The sequence below is a fragment of the Pelodiscus sinensis genome, chromosome 7 (genome assembly GCF_052426305.1).
Source record: "Pelodiscus sinensis isolate ZL-2025 chromosome 7, ASM5242630v1, whole genome shotgun sequence".
NCBI classification, from domain to species: domain Eukaryota; kingdom Metazoa; phylum Chordata; order Testudines; family Trionychidae; genus Pelodiscus; species Pelodiscus sinensis.
In genome coordinates, this window is record NC_143058.1 from 66,826,125 (window position 1) to 66,846,783 (window position 20,659).

At 64.5% G+C, this 20,659-nt stretch overlaps 1 protein-coding gene across 1 annotated transcript in view; it reads left to right on the forward strand.

Annotated features, from left to right (window-relative positions):
• Positions 1–2,923: 2,923 nt before the first annotated feature.
• COL6A1 (collagen type VI alpha 1 chain) overlaps positions 2,924–20,659 on the forward strand; it is a 35,719-nt gene continuing 17,983 nt past the window's right edge. The window contains exons 1-17 of the mRNA XM_075934120.2: positions 2,924–3,217; positions 4,323–4,452; positions 8,134–8,334; positions 8,710–8,869; positions 9,302–9,403; positions 9,500–9,520; positions 10,105–10,125; positions 10,224–10,268; positions 10,910–10,963; positions 13,563–13,607; positions 13,714–13,740; positions 14,448–14,474; positions 14,677–14,721; positions 16,904–16,957; positions 17,858–17,920; positions 19,020–19,082; positions 20,550–20,603. Coding sequence (XP_075790235.2) covers positions 3,109–3,217; positions 4,323–4,452; positions 8,134–8,334; positions 8,710–8,869; positions 9,302–9,403; positions 9,500–9,520; positions 10,105–10,125; positions 10,224–10,268; positions 10,910–10,963; positions 13,563–13,607; positions 13,714–13,740; positions 14,448–14,474; positions 14,677–14,721; positions 16,904–16,957; positions 17,858–17,920; positions 19,020–19,082; positions 20,550–20,603 — 1,221 coding nt within the window. The 5' untranslated portion in view covers positions 2,924–3,108. The remainder of the gene's footprint in view (positions 3,218–4,322; positions 4,453–8,133; positions 8,335–8,709; positions 8,870–9,301; positions 9,404–9,499; positions 9,521–10,104; positions 10,126–10,223; positions 10,269–10,909; positions 10,964–13,562; positions 13,608–13,713; positions 13,741–14,447; positions 14,475–14,676; positions 14,722–16,903; positions 16,958–17,857; positions 17,921–19,019; positions 19,083–20,549; positions 20,604–20,659) is intronic.

Here is a 20,659-nt window from a genome sequence, read left to right on the forward strand (position 1 = left end):
CGGACCCAGCCTGGCCCGTCACACCGGGGTCGCTCCGTCCAGCCCTGCCCTGCTTGCCACATGTGCCCAGGGGTCTGGAAGAGCCCACCTGGCCACAGAGCACCACCGTTTTCCCCAGCTGGACTGCAGCGGGGCTCCGACAGTGCCCTCTTCTTGGCAGTAGGATGGGGCCTCCCTGGGAACAGCCCCACTTCTCCTCACAGAGGGGCTGCAGGCGACAGCAGCTCAAATGCCTCAACATTTCCTGCTCGGTGGTGTGGCCGCTGCTGCCGTGCCCGGTCCTTGCCAGGGCTGCACAGCACAGTGAGCGCAGAGGCAATGCTGGGAGACAGCTCTTGCAGGCTGGCGGCTCGAGCCAACCACCAGGCCCTTCGCATCCTCACACGAGGACGTGGCACCATTCTGTCGTCGGGCCTTCGGCTTTTGCTCCCCGCGGGGCTCTGAGACGGAAGTGGAGCTCGGGGTCCCCCTCGCGCCGCGTGAGCCGGAACCCCTCGCACATGGCGCTCCCAGCCCCGGCGGACTACCCAAGCCAGGGCAGGGAGGGTAACTGACTACTGGCAGGCGTGCCGCCCTGGGACTCCGCCCAGACCTCAGCTGTCCCCAGCAGAGAGCCCGCGAAGAGAAGGCAGCCGAAGGGGCTGGCCAGTGAGCCTTTCGCCCGCGGAAGGGGGGGTCGCTAGCCCTTCACGCTGCTTCTCTAAGGCGCATCAGGGTGGGGGTTGGAAACACGGAGAACAGGAGGCATTGGGGACAGACGCCTATTGGTTCAGACAAGGACCAAGGGGCTGTGGGCTAGAGGCTCGATGGCTGCGTCTCCCAGGGTTTGACGTAGTGTTGGTACCTTGCTGGTTGCTATGCTGGGGCTGTGGGTGACCCCCACTGGCTGCTGTCTGTAGCACGGCCCAGCAGAACAGGGGATGAGTCACTAGGCAAGGGTCTCTCAACCTGTCCGACCAGCTACCCCCCAGGGAGAGAAACAAAGGAAGGTGGAATGCCGCTCCTGGCTGGGGGGTAGGGCTGCAAGAGGGTTAGTTTCTGTCTGGTATCATGGAGGAAGCAGCCATGGCAACAGGCTGGGTTTTAGGGGCCCAGGCTCCCCCATCTCAAGGGGGGCTGAGGCATCCTAGACCTGCCCTGTAACCAGATTACATCTGTGCTGTGCTGTATCCTGGAGAAGCAATAAACTCCCTCTGTTCTACCGGCTGGTGGAGTCTGTCCGTGCCATTACGGGGGTGCAGGAGATGGGAAAAACCCGACACGCCGTCACACAGGGAGATGGCTAGGGGCCAGGGGCCATTTGGGTGGGCGCAGCGTCGCGGTGGCTGGCGGGAGCGGCTGTCACAGAAGAAGCACTGGCGCTACCTCTGTGTGACATGGGCAGGTTCGTCATCCATGCACATACGCAGGCTCCCCGTGCCGCCGTACCTGTGTCCCTTTGGGGTTCCGTAAAGATGCATAATCCCAGTGTGCATCCTGGTCAGTGCTTGATCTCCGTGCTATCTTGTGGCAGTGAGTTCCGCAGGCTACCGTGCACACGGTGTAAGAGTGTCCTTGCTCCACAGGCCGATGTCCTGCCTTTCCATGGCACTGAACGTCATCTTTTGGAAAATGACCCAGGGTTAACGAGCTTCCCTTCTTCACGTCATCCATGCGGACATCCCTTCGCACCCCTCCGCATCGCCTCCCAGTGGCTCCCTCCCTGCCCTGTCAAGCTCTGTCGCCCGCAACCCTGCCCTCTGGCCCTGCCTGCGCGCCACAGCAGGCGGTTCCCCTTCACTGGCGAGTGGGGCCGAGCCAAGCCCCAGCCTTGCAGCTGCTCCCGGCGCTGCACAGACCTTCCATCCGCTCTTGGACGCTGCACTCCGCTCCTGCTCCTGTTGCGGCCACGGGCCACGCACCCCAAAGGCCACTGGCCTCCAGCTGGGGGCGTTGCCGCCCTGGCCACGTGGGTCTACGGAGGGACTTTGGGGCCTGTTTTTCGGCTCCCGGGTCTGGACGCTCTGGCCTCCATTTGAACTACCTGGCTATTGCGATGAAACTCTTGTGGGACACCTCAGTGGCCCCCATTTTACTTCCTCCAGTGCAGGTGCAGTTTCTGCCCCCAGGGAGGGGGCCCACCTGAGGAATCTCCCTCCGGCAGGCAGGGCCGGGGTGTCTGGCGGGGGTGAGGCGCTGGTGTCTGTTCGGGGGTGTTTCACTCACACCTCGGTGTGGCCGGGCTGGGCCATGTGGCCGTGGGCCCAGGAAGCCGCCCTGGAGGCGAGGAGCGGGAGGACCAGCACCCACCAGTGGTCTCCATCGCAGTTTTCGCCTGGCGCAGGCAGGGGAGACGGATGCCTGGTGCCTGGGCTGGAGGGACACAGGGGGCTGGGCCGGCGCGAGTTCTCCCAGCAGGGCGTGGGGATGGTGGCCCAGGGTGCTCGCCGTGGCAGGGGCAGCCTGGGATTTGATAAACTCCTGGGGCACACTCCCAAGCCAGCTTGGACACGGTGGAAAGCCACGGAAGAGCCACTAACACAGCGTGCGACGGCCCAGCCACGCCGTCCTTGCACTGACACCCCTGCCCCAGAGCAGCCACGGGCTGGCCCACGCCGGGGTGAGAGCTCTTAGCTGTGGCGGTCGGGATGGTACCCTTAGACCTGCGACGGCCCCAGGCTCCCTTCTGGAGCAGGCCCCGCGCGGCGATGCCACAGCCCGTTCACCGGGGTAAAGACGAGCTGCCGGAGCGGCCAGAGGTTGGCGGAGCAGAAATGAATTGTGGTCTGACGGCCATCGGGAAGCCTGACCAGGCATCACCAGAGCTGCAAAGGAGAAATGGCCCCAGTACAGGGGGAGGGGATGTTTTAGCCGCTCACTGGTTATGCTGAGGCTCAACCGAAATTGACATTCTGAAATCCCGCCCCTGCTGCAGCTGGGAACCAGCCCGGCACATCCCTCCTCCTCACTGCCTCTCCCGCGCCTCCTGCCACAGGAAACTCAGGGACCGAGTGGAAACCTCGACCAAACTCCCCAACTAGGATCAAAATCCCAACTCCTGTCCTCTGCCCCCTTCGGCCCCCTCCCTCCGCTCCCTCGGTAGTAAATGGTGACCCCGGGACCCGCAAGATGAAGTTAGCAAACTTTCTGTTCCTTTTCCTCCTCCAAGTCTGTTTCCTGTGGAGAGGGACGCGGGCTCAGCAGACGCAGATAATCGACCGAGGTGAAACCTTTCAAGGTAAGAACGTTGCTTTGCGGTGAACTTGCTTCCCGTTCCCTTCCCCTTCCCCGTCCTGTCATGTTACGAGCAGGCTCTGCCTCCCGAGCTGCGCCCCTCATCCTTCTGCACGGGCACCTCCGGCTGCTCAGCCTGCGGGGCTTTCCGCTTGCCGGGACGTTTCACTTCGGATGCCTGCTGATTAGCTAGTCCTTACTGGGGTATCGGGAATCTCCCCTCTTCAGCCCACTGCTCTGAGCCATTTCCCCGTTACCCTCACCTCTGTGCCTCCCTCATGGGGCGTCATTAGCAAACCAGGGGAGTCGAAGCGAGGCCTGTGCAGGACAGTATTCTGCATGAGTTACCGATCTCTGGCTAGAATGTGTTCAAAAGCTGCCCAAATGGGGTACGGCCAGACTACAGGCTTTTGTCAACGGAGGCTTTGTCGACAGATACTGACGACAAAGCTTCAGTCAACAAAGAGCATCTAGACGACATCCAGTTCTGTCGACAAAACCCTGTAGTCTAGACACGCCCACAGTGTCTAGATTTTCCCTTCAATTGTACTAGTATTTGGTCCTGTTGCAAAAGAAATCCTTTGTCACAGGCTCTTTGCTCTTCTTTAAATAGAAAATACATACAAGAGAGACAGGAGCGCTACATGGGGGTGTTCTTTTAAACAGTGTCTGGCTGATGTTTTATTGAGCTGACTTAATTCATCTCTCGGTATAAAGCCGAGACGCCTAGGAAAACAATCTCTCATTTAAACATCACAGCCATAAACGTAAAGAAAAATACCACGGTTGCTCTGGGTTTGCTTGGCTGGTTTGAAAAAAGCTGTTTCTTTTTAGATTCGATGTTGGCTTTAATCTATTGCATCCAGGTTCTGTTTTAACCCGGCCTAGCACCAATGCCACCAGTGTGTGTGTGTGTGTAACGCTGGTGCCTGGCAGCTGCACCGTGGGAGAGAGAGTGTGTAAGAGGGTGCTAGAGACTGGCCTGCGTGTGTGCTCTAGGGAAGGCGCTCATTATAGCGCTCGAATCCACGTTGCACGGAAGCCCCTCGTGGACTGGGCCACTGGTGTAGCCACAGCACGTCTCACGCCCTTTCTCTGGCTTTGAGCAGACTGCCCGGTCGACCTGTTTTTTGTGCTGGACACATCGGAAAGCGTTGCTCTGCGGGTGAAGCCGTTCGGAGCCCTGGTGACGCAGTTGAAAGATTTCACCAACCAGTTCATTGACAGGCTGACCGACAGGTAAGGGGAGTGGCCGTGCATGCTACTGCTGCCCCGCGTGTCTCGTGGCACGTCCCGGGGTGCTCACGCCTGGTCGTGGCAGCAGAATGGAAAGTGACCCCGGCAGGACTGGGACGCTGCTTGGGTCTTTGTGTTTTGCACGAGGAGAGAGTGCACAAGAGAGAGGCCAGGGCCTGGCGCTGTGACCAATGGGAGAGGCTGAGGAGATTGTACTGGTGAGATTAGTGCTCTCCTGTGTGGCATGGGAGCGCTGCACTTCTCCATCCCCGTCTGCAGGTGGCGACGTTCGTCCAACAATGGGGTGGGGGTGTAGCGGCGTTGAGTCCCACCCGCAGAGCTATCCTCTGGGGCCGCCGGCACGAAGCCAGGGCTGGGTCCCAGGGCTTGGCGTAACTCCGGCCTCCCCTTAGAGCCAAAGCAGAGCCCGGCCTTGGTTTCACGCACCGTCAGCTGCACTCTGCAGGCCCTCTGCTGGGGATGGGCCATGCCCTGTGGTTGCTCCCCTGCCGGGGTGCCAGGCCCAGGAACCGGCCAGTGGGAAGTGCACAGAGACCAGCGGCCCACAGGCATTTGCCAGCAGCACCCAGTGCACTGAGCGGTGTGGGGCAGCCATGCCAGCGGCAGCCAGCGCCCTGAGCGGTGTGGGGCAGCCATGCCAGCAGCAGCCAGCGCCCTGAGCGGTGTGGGGCAGCCATGCCAGCAGCAGCCAGCGCCCTGAGCGGTGTGGGGCAGCCATGCCAGCAGCAGCCAGTGCACTGAGCGGTGTGGGGCAGCCATGCCAGCAGCAGCCAGCGCCCTGAGCGGTGTGGGGCAGCCATGCCAGCAGCAGCCAGTGCACTGAGCGGTGTGGGGCAGCCATGCCAGCAGCAGCCAGTGCACTGAGCGGTGTGGGGCAGCCATGCCAGCAGCAGCCAGCGCCCTGAGCGGTGTGGGGCAGCCATGCCAGCAGCAGCCAGTGCACTGAGCGGTGTGGGGCAGCCATGCCAGCAGCAGCCAGCGCCCTGAGCGGTGTGGGGCAGCCATGCCAGCAGCAGCCAGTGCACTGAGCGGTGTGGGGCAGCCATGCCAGCAGCAGCCAGTGCACTGAGCGGTGTGGGGCAGCCATGCCAGCAGCAGCCAGTGCACTGAGCGGTGTGGGGCAGCCATGCCAGCAGCAGCCAGTGCACTGAGCGGTGTGGGGCAGCCATGCCAGCAGCAGCCAGTGCACTGAGCGGTGTGGGGCAGCCATGCCAGCAGCAGCCAGTGCACTGAGCGGTGTGGGGCAACCATGCCAGCAGCAGCCAGCGCACTGAGCGGTGTGGGGCAGCCATGCCAGCAGCAGCCAGCGCCCTGAGCGGTGTGGGGCAGCCATTCCAGCAGCAGCCAGTGCACTGAGCGGTGTGGGGCCTGCATGCCAGCAGCAGCCAGTGCCCTGAGCGGTGTGGGGCCTGCATGCCAGCAGCAGCCAGTGCCCTGAGCGGTGTGGGGCCTGCATGCCAGCAGCAGCCAGTGCACTGAGCGGTGTGGGGCAGCCATGCCAGCAGCAGCCAGCGCCCTGAGCGGTGTGGGGCAGCCATGCCAGCAGCAGCCAGTGCCCTGAGCGGTGTGGGGCCTGCATGCCAGCAGCAGCCAGTGCACTGAGCAGTGTGGGGCAGCCATGCCAGCAGCAGCCAGTGCCCTGAGCGGTGTGGGGCCTGCATGCCAGCAGCAGCCGGTATTCTGAGTGGCACGGGGCCACCATGCCTATGGTTCCCCTTCTGCACCCCCAGTCAGTACCCCCTCCTATCCCCAGACTCCTCCCAGAGCCTGCTGCAGTGGTACACGGCCGGGCTGAGGAGGCTCAGGCTGCAGAGCCACCCTACAGTCCCATCAGGAAGGGAGCAGAGTGAGCCGCAGTGGTTGGGCCGGGCTGGAGACAAGCCTCCGGCTACATGGCAGCAGCCCCACAGCGACAGCACAACAGCGGGTGGGGCAGCCAGACGGCTCCTGTGGCCGTAACAGAGTCAGGTTCCATGTGACTGCGGCACCGCCCCATAGTCACACCCATGCATATGCAGCCCCATCGTGTCCCCCCCCCCCGCTGCTCATCCCCTTTTCACACCCACGTGTTCACACCCGTGGCTCACCCCCATCATCGCACCCCACTGCTCACCCCATCGTCACACCCCACTGCTCACCCCATCATCGCACCCCACTGCTCATCGCCTTTTCACACCCATGTGTTCACACCCGTGGCTTACCCCCATCATCGCACCCCACTGATCACCCCCTTTTCACACCCATGTGTTCACACCCGTGGCTCACCCCCATCATCGCACCCCACTGATCACCCCCTTTTCACACCCATGTGTTCACACCCGTGGCTCACCCCCATCATCGCACCCCACTGATCACCCCCTTTTCACACCCATGTGTTCACACCCGTGGCTCACCCCCATCATCGCACCCCACTGATCACCCCATCGTCACACCCCGCGGCTCATCCCCTTTTCACACCCATGTGTTCACACCCCACTGCTCATCCCCTTTTCACACCTTTTCAAGTCTGTGGGCTGGATGGATCTCTGCCTGGTTGGGCTGTGCACTGTGAATCCCCTGGCAGCTGGTGCCTTTGTCGGCTCGCCTGAGCGCTCTCTCTAAACAGCTGGTCACCGTGTTGGCACTTGGGCTGGGAGGGAGTCGCCCGTCATCTCTCCCTTGCACCAGAGAGGTGTGTTCGCACGGGCAGGCTGCGCTCCAGCTGTGCCAGTCACCACGGAGCCTCTTTTCCCCTCCCGGGACCCTTCCCCGTATTGCATGAGGACAGGCCTGTAGGAAGGGCCTGGCATGGCCGGGCTCTCAGGCAGAGGCTCCACCGTCCACCAAAAAGCCGAGTGCAACATGCTCCGGACGTCACGGACTGGCAGGGGCCGTGGCGGGGGACGGGAGGATTCCACAGGAGAGACTCAGCAGAGCCGTGGGAGCCGTGGCGGGGGCTGTGGCGGAGGGCGGGAGGACACCGCAGGAGAAACCCAGCAGAGCCGTGGGAGCCGTGGTGGGGGCCGTGGCAGAGGGCGGGAGGACGCCGCAGGAGAGACCCAGCAGAACCGTGGGAGCCGTGGTGGGGGCCGTGGCGGAGGGCGGGAGGACGCCGCAGGAGAGACCCAGCAGAGCCGTGGGAGCTGTGGTGGGGGCCGTGGCGGAGGGCGGGAGGACGCCACAGGAGAAACCCAGCAGAGCCGTGGGAGCCGTGGCGGGGGCTGTGGCGGAGGGCGGGAGGACACCGCAGGAGAAACCCAGCAGAGCCGTGGGAGCCATGGTGGGGGCCGTGGCAGAGGGCGGGAGGACGCCGCAGGAGAGACCCAGCAGAACCGTGGGAGCCGTGGTGGGGGCCGTGGCGGAGGGCGGGAGGACGCCGCAGGAGAGACCCAGCAGAGCCGTTGGAGCCGTGGTGGGGGCCGTGGCGGAGGGCGGGAGGACGCCGCAGGAGAGACCCAGCAGAGCCGTAGGAGCCGTGGTAGGGTCCGTGGCGGAGGGCGGGAGGACGCCACAGGAGAAACCCAGCAGAGCCGTGGGAGCTGTGGCGGGGGCCGTGGAAGAGGGTGGGAGGATGCCGCAGGAGAGACCCAGTAGAGCCGTGGGAGCCGTGGCGGGGGCCGTGGTGGGGGGCTGCAGGCCGGGCGGAAGCTGACTCTGAGGCGGGTTCCTGGTTGCTCTCTGCAGGTATTATCGGTGCGACCGGAGCTTGGTGTGGAACGCAGGTGCGCTGCACTACAGCGATGAGGTGGTGCTGATCCAGGGGCTGGAGCGTATGCCCGCCATGCGCAATGAACTGAAGAGGAAGGTGACTGCCGTGGACTACATTGGGAAAGGCACCTACACCGACTGCGCCATCAAGAGAGGCATCGAGGAGCTGCTCATCCGGTGAGCGAGAGCCAGGCCGGCGGAGAGGGAAGGCCGGGGGCCGGGAGGAGCCTTGTCTTGGTGCCGGGACAGCCCGGCTCTGCTGCCGCCTGGCTAGGCGCAGCTTGGCAGCTCTGTGCTGGAGGGGCCCACTGGTCCCACTGCACCGTGGCCTCCTCCCGGGCACCACGCCCTGCTTCTCCAGGGCTGGGCCTGAGTGGGCCCCCATGCGTGGTATGGCCACTGGGGACCCCAGCACTCTGCCATGGCCCCCATGTTTAGCTGCACCCCGGCCAGCCCCCGACTGGTTAGTCCCAGGGGAGGCTGATGGTCAGAGAGAGGCCACGGGGTGTAGAAGAATTGCAAAGGAAGTCAATGGCACTTGGGATGTTCCAGGGGCTCCCACCAGAAGGAGAACAAGTACCTGATCGTGGTGACCGATGGCCACCCCTTGGAAGGCTACAAGGAGCCCTGCGGGGGCCTGGAAGATGCTGCCAACGAAGCAAAACATCTGGGGATCAAAGTGTTCTCTGTTGCCATCTCTCCTGACCATCTGGTACGCATGGGCCACGGGGCTGGGGGCTTTCACGGCTGGGGTGCAGGGAGGAGCAAGAGACCGGATAGTCCTTAGCACAGCCACACAACCCGTCTCGGGGCAGGGGCCCGTGGCTGCAGCAGCCTTGGGAAGGAGCTGGGTGGGGTGGCCGATTAGAAACGGTGCCCCCGTGAAGCAGTGCCGGGTTACCCCAGCTGAGACTCTGGCCCAGCACCTTCCGTTAATACAGAGATGGTCCCCAAGGCAGCGCCAAGGTCTGACACCCCACGTCGGCGCTGGGGAAACGGCTCCAGCCCTGAGCCGACTGCCCCGGCTGGGCCGAGCAAGAGCAGCAGAGCCCCGCGGGAATGTTCTCGGGCCGGGCCGTGGGCACCTGGCAGGTAGCCTAGGGCCTCGAGCCCAACCTTGTGGCTTCCCGGCTGTTCCCCCCAGGAGTCCCGGCTGAGCGTCATTGCCACGGACAACAGCCACCGACGCAACTTCACGGCAACCAACTCGGTGGAGTACACCATCGATACCATCCTGGACATGATTGTGAGTATCGCCTGGCCTCAGGCCCCGGGCTCCCCCTGCCCACGTGGCGGGTGTCACTGGGCCTGCTCACCGGGCGCTTGTCTTGTTCTCTTCTAGAAAAAGAACGTGGAACAAATGGTGAGTCCTGCGCTCCCCGGGCTTTCCCCTGGCGTGGCCCGGTCCGGGCCAGGCTGGCTCCCTGGGAGCTGCGCACAGGCTGCGCTCACACCCTGGCTCCAGTACCGCACCGCGAGGAATGCAGCGCAGCAGCCCCACCGTCTGGCCCGCCGGGTCCCTTCTCCTTCCCAGGCAGGGGAGCAAACCGGGCCAGGCCTGGAGCTCCCCGAGCCTTCCCTGCCCTCCAGGGTCTCCAGAGCTCTCGCTCAGGGGGCAGGCCCTGAGCGTCCTGCCCACGCCGGGGGAGCAAAGCGCCCAGCATGGCCTCCGTTGGCATTTGCTCCAGCTGCTGGGGTGGCCCCGGCCGTGCACCCGGCGTACCTTGCCATGCAGTGGAGCACGCTGGCGGGAGGAGGGCTTCTCGCACTGGCCACCCGTGCGGGGCGAGGGTCCAGCCTGCAGGCAGGGTAGGCCTGGCTCCTCTCGCCCTCGCAACAGCGGGAGTCACCGTCAGGGCGCCTGCCTGGGCTGGCGGTGGTGGGGCGGGGCGGCGACATCAGCCGAGCGGGGTGTCTAATGTTGCGCTTTCTCCTTCTCCCCGGCAGTGCTGCTCCTTCGAGTGCCAGGTGAGTGGGGCTCCCGGCCCTGCCTTAGCTCTCCCTGAGCGCCCCTTCCCCCAGGCCTGCGCCCTGGCCTGCCTCTCACCATTGCCTCTTTCTTGCAGCCTGCCAGAGGGCCTCCCGGGCTGCCAGGGGATCCAGGCTACGAGGTTAGTGAGCCAGGGCCCTGCTGTGCGAGGGGGGCACCAGAGCAGAGACCCGCTGGAGGGGCCATGCCAGCGAGCGGATGGGCCAAGGGGCATGCGGGGATCACAGCTGCGCTTGCCTGCACTGTAGGAGAGCCACGAGCATCAAGTGAACTCCAGTGGGACCCACGTGGCCGGCCCCGTGTTCCCCAGAGCCACCGAGGCCCTGGGAGGCCTGCAGCCACGCCGGGCCCCAGGGTGTCGCCTGTAGGAAAGCCAGCCCTGGGTTGGCTGGTCTCCCGGCTCAGGGGCCCTTGAGATGGGGCATTAGGGAGCCAGTCCTGGGGAGGAGCTGAGCACGCTCCGGTGAGCCCATGGCCTCAGTTTATAGTTTGCCGGGGCAGCACCGCGATCTCCCAGCGCTGGAGGTGGCGCACGCTGCCCTGCCCGAGGCCTGCCTCAGGAAGCCTCCAGCTGGCGACTGGACCTAGACCAAGGTGCTCGACAGCCAGCCTGGCTCCACGTCCACAAATGAGCACGCTGGGGCTGCCTGGCTGGGAAGAGCCGCTCCCGCATCGCGCCGGCAGGAACTCGGATCGCGAGGCGCACAGCGCTGCACAGAAAGAGACGTGGGGTCCTACGGCGATGCATATTCTGTGTTTCAGGGGGAGAGAGGAAAGCCGGGTCTTCCTGGGGAGAAAGGGACTCCTGGAGAGCCGGTAAGTGGGGAGGGGCATACACCGTGTTTAGGTGGGGGAGACTGCACGGGATGCAAGGCTTCCAGTGCCACAGCTTGTTTGGAATGCTCTAGAGCCTTAAGGGCAGCACTCCACTGTGGGATGGTGCAGCACACTCACCTCTGGCTGGGCTAACTCCATCGTGAGATGGTGCTAGACCATCTCCAGTTCTGGGCTAGCTCCTTTGTAGGACGGTGCTAGACTGGCCTCTGGTTCTAGGCTAGCTCTTTTGTAGGATGGTTCTAGACAGCCCCTGGTTCTAGGCTAGCTCCTTTTTAGGATGGTGCTAGACTGGCCCCTGGTTCTAGGCTAGCTCCTTTGTAGGATGGTTCTAGACAGCCCCTGGTTCTAGGCTAGCTCCTTTTTATGATGGTGCTAGACTGGCCCCTGGTTCTAGGCTAGCTCCTTTGTAGGATGGTGCTAGACTGGCCCCTGGTTCTAGGCTAGCTCATCTGTAGGATGGTTCTAGACAGCCCCTGGTTCTAGGCTAGCTCATTTGTGGGATGGTGCTAGACTGGCCCCTGGTTCTAGGATAGCTCATTTGTAGAACAGTGCTAGGCAGTCCCCTGGTTCTAGGCTAGCTCCTTTGAAGGATGGTTCTAGGCAGTCCCCTGGCTCACAAGGGGCATGGGGCGCTGTTGCTGGGTTTGCAGGCAGTAGCTGTTCTGAGCCGTCCGTCTGTCAGACGGCCAAGTGGCTTTGCCCAGCAGTGGCCGAGCAACCGTTCTCCAGAGCTGGCTGTGATGGGCTGCAGGAACCCTGCGGCACTGGGCTCCAGAGCAGAACGGGGTGAGAACGTCCACAGTCTGCTAGCTCGTCCGCCCCTTATCGTGAGCCATCTGGAACCGCTCTGCTCCGTTCCCTGCCTCCCGTGTCTCCGGAGGACCCCGCCAAAGGGGTCCTAGGAAATAGCGCCTCTGGAACCGCTGTGCCATAGGCCCCTCATGGCTGCTCTCCCGCCATCTTGCCTGCCCTGCCCTGCCCGCTTGAACGGCCTGGCCTCAGTCTCCAGCGCTGTCAGGGACAGAGGACGACGCAGGGCGGGGCCTACCGGGAGGCAAAGCCGAGCCGCCAGTGTCATGTGAAAGAGATGGGTTGGCCAGTGTGACGGCGCGTCGGGGTCCCCCTGATCCTGCACCCCCATAGCAGCCAGACTCCGCCAGTAGAACAGGGGGGTTCATTGCTTCTCCAGGACACAGCCCAGCACAGACGTGACGTGGCTACAGGAGTCAGGGGCAGGATTCCTCAGACCCCTTGGGGCAGGGGTCCATTGCCCCCCCCCAACCCTCAGCACCCAGCTTAGCCCGTTCCCTTTGCTCCCAGGCCCTGCCCCCCAGCCAGGTCTCCACCTCCCTCCCTTTGTCTCTCCCCCTGGGAAGAGCTTTGCTATCTGCTCAGGCTGGGCCTAGGCGTCTGGGCCAATGTGCGTGTGGGTGAGTCCGTGGGAATCGCAGTGCGGGGGGACCCCAGGATACTGAGCAGACAGCCCCCCACTGCATCACAGCCAGGACCGGCCTTCCCACGACGAGGCAGCTCGGGCCCTGAGTCCCTGCTCGTCCCGGGTTCGAACGATGCCGCGCTGGCTCGGAGGAGCAGGCCCTGAAAGCCCCTTGGCTCCCGGGGGGTTTCCTAGGCAGGTCTGTGTCCGACTCTGCCCTGGGCGCCCAGGAGCTGGGAGCTGGCAGTGGCCTCAGCTGGGTTACAGCCGGCCGCTCAGGGCCGGAGCGTGTGGGGGGCACTATGGCAACGGTGCTGAGTGGTGACCATGTCTGAGTCAGCCCTTCGCCTCCTTGCTGCCAACACCGGGCCTGAGGCCCAACCCCAAAATAGCCAGTTTTCCAGCAGCCCGTTCCTCTGACTCACCTCGCCCAGGGATGCCCACGCAGCGTTGGCGCCGATGCCCCTTCCCGGGACAGACAGGACAGTGTTACGGGGGGGGGGGTGTCAGCCACCAGCTCCGTTTGTCCCCCGCCCTTTCCTATGAGGCACATTTACTTTGGGGCGTGTGTTTCGCCCACACCCCTCGGAGCACAGGCTGCCGTGTGTTTTCAGCCTGGAAAACCCAGCCTGGGATATTTCCTCTCTCACGGTTTTTCTTCTCTGTCGACTAAACTTTCCTTCCAAGTCCCACCGGCGACGGCCGGGTGCTCCCTAACAGCGGACGAGCGACTCCCTGCGTGCGTGGGGAGAGGAAGTGCTCTGCGGGGCTGCTGGGATCCCCTTGTCGTCAGGCTCCTTCGCGCTCGCTGACGGAGTTAGAACAAGGGCATGAGCACGGACAGACGGGCTCAGGCCCAAGGCCCATCTCGCCCAGGCCCGTCTGCCCACCGCGGCCAGTGCCCCGGAGGGAGGGACCAGACCCGGGAATCCTCCCGTGGCCCCTCCTGTCGCCCGTTCCCAGACGTCGGAGGGCGCCATGCAGGCTGAGCCAGGGGCGGTTCTGGGGGGACAGAGCAGCGCTGGGGTGTGGGGCTCTGCTGACTGTTCTAAACCCAGCCGCCACCTGCCAGGAGAGCCGGAATAGGCCCAGCGGTGGCGCGCGGGCTCCTGACACATCTAACCTGTTGGGTTTTGTCCCTAGGGCAAGCAAGGCGACCTCGGGCCCGTTGGCTACCAGGGGATGAAGGTATGTGCCCCGCCTCGCTCAGGGCCATGCTGCTGTCACGGCTGCTCCCGCCGTGCGGCCACGCACCCTCAGGCTCCCGCTGACTGGTTCTCTCCTTTCTCTTTAGGGAGAAAAAGGCTTTAAGGGAGAGAAGGTGAGTGAGGCGCGCGCTGCCCACACGCTGTCCGGTACCCGCCCAGGGCACGGCGGTGCCTGGCTTCCTCCTGCACCCTGGAAACCGGCCTCTCGCGCTGCCTCCGCCCTGCCACGGCGGGGCAAGGGGAGCAATCCGCCACGTAGCCACCCTGGGCAGCTCCGCCAGGCTGGGGTGGCTTCACGCACGCCTGCGCGCACACACACACACTCACACACACACAGACACACTCGCACACACAGAGACACACTCGCACACACACACTCACACACACTCACACTCGCACACACTCTCACAGACGCACTCATGCGCACACACAGAGACGCACTCGCGCACACACACACTCACACCCGCACACACAATCTCACGGATGCACTCGCACACACACACGCACACACACTCACACAGACGCACATGCACACACAGACACACACACACACACACACACACTCTCACAGATGCGCACACACACACACACTGTCACAGACGCACATGCACACAGACACACACACACACACTCACAGACACATACTCACACACGTGCGCACATGCCCTCATGCCACGCCCAGCAGAAGGACCCGCCTTGGGAGCGAAGAGAAGCTGGGTTCTCTCTGGTCAGCTGGGCCACGTCAGCGCCGGGCTCCACATGGCGGGAGGGGGCATGACCTGTGTGCTACCGCTAACCTCTCCTCTCCTCCCCCACACAGGGCTGGCGTGGCTCCAAAGGCGCTAAGGTGAGCGGCTGTGGCTGGGGGTGTTGGGGCGTGGGGCCTGTGGAGGGAGGGGTGCAGGGAGGGGCACGAGGCGGTTTTGGCAGGGCCTGGGGCGGTGCCCCCATCAAGGGCTACCACGCGTGGCCTGTGCCGGGGAGTGTGGGGGACTGGGACGCCGGCCGGAAGCGGCATCTCCACGGCTCTCTCTTGTCTCTCCTGCCAGGGGGAGAAGGGCAGGCGTGGCATCGACGGCATAGACGGCATGAAGGTGAGTCCACGGGGGGGCGCCAGCATGCTCGTTTACCCCCGAGCAGAGGCGGGAGGGGGTGTGGCCAGGCTGGGAGGCAGTAGGACTGCCGGGCTTTGGGCTGCCCAGCGGGTGGGGGTTCTGGCGCAGAGTGAGGGGGGCTGGGGGCTCGGACTGTGGGACTGTGGCAAAGCCCAGTGTGCCGGGCCGGGTCTGGGCACCGCCGAGGGCGTCCGCTGAGGGCGAATTGCTCAGACGCTGGGCTCCATACCGCCCCAGACCGGGGACCTTCCCAACAGGCCACACACCAGCCACACCGAGCGCTTCAGCTGCCAATCTGGCCAGCCAGAAGCCTCACGAGCAAAACCCCTCGGACACCCCAGCTCTCCCTGCACCCCAAGCAGCCCCAGGCCTGCACACGGGTGGGGGGTTATAGAATCCAACCTCACCTTCCTTGAACGGGTTCTGTCCGGTCCCAAGAAACCAGCCACAGTCCCCGGTCAATGTACACTCTGGATCTTACCCACAAGATCACCCTGAGCCGATCCTTTAGAATCTACAATCGAAGGGTGCGTCTAGACTGGCAAGATTTTGTGCAAAAGCGGCCGCTTTGGCGCAAAAACTTGCCAGCTGTCTACACTGGCCGCTTGAATTTGCGCAAGAGCACTGACTTTGTAATGTACAAAATCAGTGCTTCTTGTGCAAATACTTAGAATCATAGAATAATAGGACTGGAAGGGACCTCAAGAGGTCATCGAGTCCAGCCCCCCGCCCTCAAGGCAGGACCAAGCTCCGTCTACACCATCCCTGACAGATGTCTTCCATGCTCCCACTCGGGAAAAAGCCCTTTTGTGCAAGAAGAGGGGAAGAACAGTTTTGCGCAAAAAAGCCCCGATGGCTAAAATGGCGATCAGGGCTTTCTTGTGCAAAATGGCGTCTAGACTGGCCACGGATGCTTTTGTGCAAAAGCATCCGTGCCAATCTAGACGTGCTTTTGCGGAAATACTTTTAACTGAAAAACTTTTCTGTTAAAAGTATTTCCACAAAATCATGCCACTCTAGATGCAGCCTAAAGGTTTATTACTAACTGTAAGAAAAGCCTGAGAGTGAGGTTGTTAAGGAGAATACGTTACATGCACCAATCTCCCAGTTCTCAGTGCAGGCTCGCAGCAGAGATGTTACAAACTGCTGGCTTAAAAGTCTCTGGTTACATCCTACGTCAGGACGGGTCCGCGGTTCTTCCCGGCTCTTTGTTCCCTGCGAGGCTGCATCTGGGATCAGGAGCTGAGCTCAAGACCAGATGGAGGGAGCCACATGGCACTTATATCCCTCCCCTGGCATCTCCCTGGCCAGAGAAGGTCACATGGTCGAGCGACCTATCCCTGTGTCCCAGGCTGGCAGCCCTTTGGCCCTGGCTGGTCTGCAGGTACCAGTCCCATTCCTGGGGTGTGTCCTGGCACCTAGAGCTTCACTATCTCCTTGCTAATTAGCACAGCCGCCGGCTGAGCATCCCTTGCCCTTTGCTCATCCAGACAGAGGATTTTCCAGCCTCCGCGCAGAGCACGTATTTCTAACTCCACACGCAGATCACACAGGTACATGCGCGGCACACACAGAACCAGCAGAACAGAAGCCCTGATGTGGCACCTCACACGGCCCCCTTTGTACAGCCTTTGGGGCAAACACCCCCACGGGTGCGGCAGCGATTGGGCTTCAAATCCGGTAACATGACACCACGCAGCCCCAGGGACGCGGCAGGCGGACAGGGGAGGCTCCTGCCCAGGCCTGGCCCCCCCCACAACGGCACAGGCCCCTGGGGATCCATGTGCCCGTGAGGGGCCTGGGCCACGCCCCTCCGCGATTCCCCACCCTCTGCCCCTGCAGGCTGCTCTGGGGGGGCCCCGGCTCCCGGCTGTACTGTGCAGCCCATCACCGCTGCATCCGGGCACCACTGCATCAGCCCAGAGGCCTGTGCCCCTGGCCGGAGCGAAGGGTCTCCCTAGCGCTGCCTTCGGGGAGGCAGGGTTCCCCCAGGACTCCCTCCAGCACCAGCTTTCTCTGCAACCGTCACCTCCCCTCCAGCGGGGAGAGGGGCCTGGGACCTGCAGCCGGCAGCACCCTCGGGGGGTCAGGGCTGCCGGCCATGGGGCGGGGCCTGCTCGCTCCACGGGACACTCACTGCCCGCTTTTCCTTCCCTGCCAGGGGGAGAGTGGATTCCCCGGCCTGCCCGGCTGCAAGGGATCGCCAGGCACTGACGTACGTAGGGGCGGGTTTGCTGTGCGCCGCGGGGACGCTGCTGCTGGCCGGCAGGGCGCTGGCGCCGGGGGCCAGGCAAAGCAAATCCCCGCGGGGGGCTCCAGGGAGCTGGGTGGCAGGGCGGCGTGCCTGGGAACCACGTGGGCGGGCTGGGGTCCTGAGAGGGGGCTGGGGTCCTGTGAGCCCTGTGTCCGGCGGGCTAACCAGGGCGGTTGCTGGCCCTGCTGGCCTGGCCGTGTGTGGCCGTCAGGGCGCTGGGAAAACGGGCTCATTCCAGAGGCTCGTGTAGCCCAGTCAGAGCTTTGCCCTCTAGTGAAAGCATCCAGGGCCAAGGAGCAGCCGGGAGAGCCCCGTGCCGCCTCTGGCGTTCTCCGCGGATGCTCAGGGGACGCTTTGCACGACAGCGGAGAACCCGACTGCTGGGCGCGGCACGGCCTGCCCACCGTGGGGGCGGACCCCCGCCGAGCCGGAGAGGGCAACCGCTCAGCTGCTGTGGCCCTTGCTGCTGGCGGGAGCTGCAGAGGAAATTCCAGGAGCAGGGGGCTTCTTGGGCGATTTGGCAGCTTTCCAGCGGTTGGCCCTGGGGGGGGGGGGGGTTACTATTCCATCAAGGCAAATCCACAAGCTGCTTTGGGCGACACCCTGGCTCCACAGGCACCCCCACCCCCGACCCTTCGGGCAGCGCGAGCCTGCATGTCGTCATGTGGCCGGAGAGCCGTGTGGGGCATGTGCGCCCGTCTGCGCTGCCCCCCCTCCTCTCCCAGCAAGGGCTGGGGCCCGGGTCATGCGGCTGCAAACCCTGAGCCTTGAACGGGCAGGTCACGCTCCGCGGGTGGCCCTGCCCGACCCCCGGGCACAGCGCAGGGAAGCGTGAGATGAGCAGCTGCCTGGTTTTCACAGGGCTTCCAAGGCCCCGCCGGCCCGAAGGGAGACCCTGGATCCTACGGACGCAAAGGGAGCAAGGTGAGTCGCGAGTCGCCCCCGGCATGGGGTCGGCCACGCTCCATCTCCAGCGGCCCTCGCCCCACCTCTGGGCTGCTGGCAGGAGGGATTGGCTGTCACTCGCCTGGGACGGGGGACGGGAGGCGCTGGCCTGTTCGCTGCCTGCTGCCTGGAAGGAGGGGGATTGAGTTGTTGTGCAGAGCGGGAGGTGGCGTTAATTATTAGTTTCCTTGGCAAGCAAATCCCCATAGCGATGCGGGGAACAGTCCCCCCCCCGACCTCACTGCCCCCCTTGCAGGGCAGAGCCGGGGCAAATCCCCGTATTGACACTGGGAATGGTGCACCCCCGGCCTCACTGCCCCCCTTGCAGAACAGAGCTGGGGCAAATCCCCGTATCGACGCTGGGAATGGTGCACCCCCGGCCTCACTGCCCCCCTTGCAGGGCAGAGCCGGGGCAAATCCCCGTATCGACGCTGGGAATGGTGCACCCCCGGCCTCACTGCCCCCCTTGCAGAACAGAGCTGGGGCAAATCCCCGTATCGACGCTGGGAATGGTGCATCCCCGGCCTCACTGCCCCCCTTGCAGAACAGAGCTGGGGCAAATCCCCGTATCGACGCTGGGAATGGTGCCCCCCCGGCCTCACTGCCCCCCTTGCAGGGCAGAGCCGGGGCAAATCCCCGTATCGACGCTGGGAATGGTGCACCCCCGGCCTCACTGCCCCCCTTGCAGGACAGAGCTGGGGCAAATCCCCGTATCGACGCTGGGAATGGTGCCCCCCTCGGCCTCACTGCCCCCCTTGCAGGGCAGAGCCGGGGCAAATCCCCGTATCGACGCTGGGAATGGTGCACCCCCGGCCTCACTGCCCCCCTTGCAGGACAGAGCTGGGGCATAACTCAGGCTGAGCTCAGGGGCGCGGCGGGTGCCCAGCGCCTCTCGGAGCAGGCCCATGATACCCAGCACTTGTCCCTCCCCGGGGCTCGGGAAGCAAATGGTCTCCCCTTTCCAGGGGCCACAGGGCCTGCGGCTGCTGCGCGGGTTTCTCAGACCCTCCCCCTGTCGGTAAGAGACCTCCCCCTCTGAGGAGACCCCTGCCGCTAACTCGCTTTCTCTTCCCTCCAGGGCGATCCGGGAGCAGACGGGAAACCTGGCAGGCCGGGCAGCTCCGGGAACCCTGGCGAAAAGGTGAAGTGCCTGGGCAGCAGGCTGCCCCCCGCCCCTGCCCCGGGTTAGAGCTGCAGCTCCCCACCCAGGCAGGGGCAGGGCAGTGCTCCGCCCTGCTTCCTTCTCTGGGCCAATGCTGCAAAGCAGGGGACGAGCTGCTTTGTCACCGTCCCGGCAGCTGCACCAGGACGTGCTGCGTTTGTGCCCGTGGGGACAGGCTTGGTTCCTTGCACGGCTCCCCTTCGGGCCCAGTGGGGTCTGCTCAGGGGCCCAGACAGCTTGGCTCGCGTGTCGCTGTCCTCACCCGAGCAGGGAGGTTCGCCCGGGCCCAAGGATGTACCACGGCGGGGCTCATTGGACCGATGTGTGCAGCGGCGAGCCCCGCTGTACCCCTTGGCCTGGTGGAAATCACACCCAGCCAGGAGATGGGGGCAGCACCCCAGCCCCAGCACCCATGGCCTTGCCCCGCCCGTCGGCAAGGGGGGCCTTACCCCAGCCCCAGCACCCATGGCCTTACCCCGCCCGTCGGCAAGGGGAGCCTTACCCCAACCCCGGCACCCATGGCCTTACCCCACCCGTCGGCAAGGGGGGCCTTACCCCAACCCCAGCACCCATGGCCTTACCCCGCCCGTCGGCAAGGGGAGCCTTACCCCAACCCCGGCACCCATGGCCTTACCCCACCCGTCGGCAAGGGGGGCCTTACCCCAACCCCGGCACCCATGGCCTTACCCCACCCGTCGGCAAGGGGGGCCTTACCCCAACCCCAGCACCCATGGCCTTACCCCACCCGTCGGCAAGGGGAGCCTTACCCCAACCCCGGCACCCATGGCCTTACCCCGCCCGTCGGCAAGGGGGGCCTTACCCCAACCCCGGCACCCATGGCCTTACCCCGCCCGTTGGCAAGGGGGGCCTTACCCCAACCCCAGCACCCATGGCCTTACCCCGCCCGTCGGCAAGGGGAGCCTTACCCCAACCCCGGCACCCATGGCCTTACCCCACCCGTTGGCAAGGGGGGCCTTACCCCAACCCCGGCACCCATGGCCTTACCCCACCCGTCGGCAAGGGGGGCCTTACCCCAACCCCGGCACCCATGGCCTTACCCCGCCCGTTGGCAAGGGGGGCCTTACCCCAACCCCAGCACCCATGGCCTTACCCCGCCCGTCGGCAAGGGGAGCCTTACCCCAACCCCGGCACCCATGGCCTTACCCCACCCGTTGGCAAGGGGGGCCTTACCCCAACCCCGGCACCCATGGCCTTACCTCGCCCGTCGGCAAGGGGGGCCTTACCCCAGCCCCAGCACCCATGGCCTTACCCCGCCTGTCGGCAAGGGGGGCCTTACCCCAACCCCGGCACCCATGGCCTTACCCCGCCCGTCAGCAAGGGGGCCTTACCCCAGCACACGGTGAAGAGCAGGCCAGCGGCGTGGGCTGCAGCCGCCGTCCGAGCCCGTGACTGACAGTGTTTGCTGTGTCTGGTTTGCCTGTGCAGGGACAGCCGGGCAGTTCTGGAGGCCCTGGAGAGAAAGGGGAGCTGGGGGACGAGGTGAGTCCTGGGCGCCTGGCGTGCGGCGGTGCGGTCGGCAGGCACGTCCGAGTGCG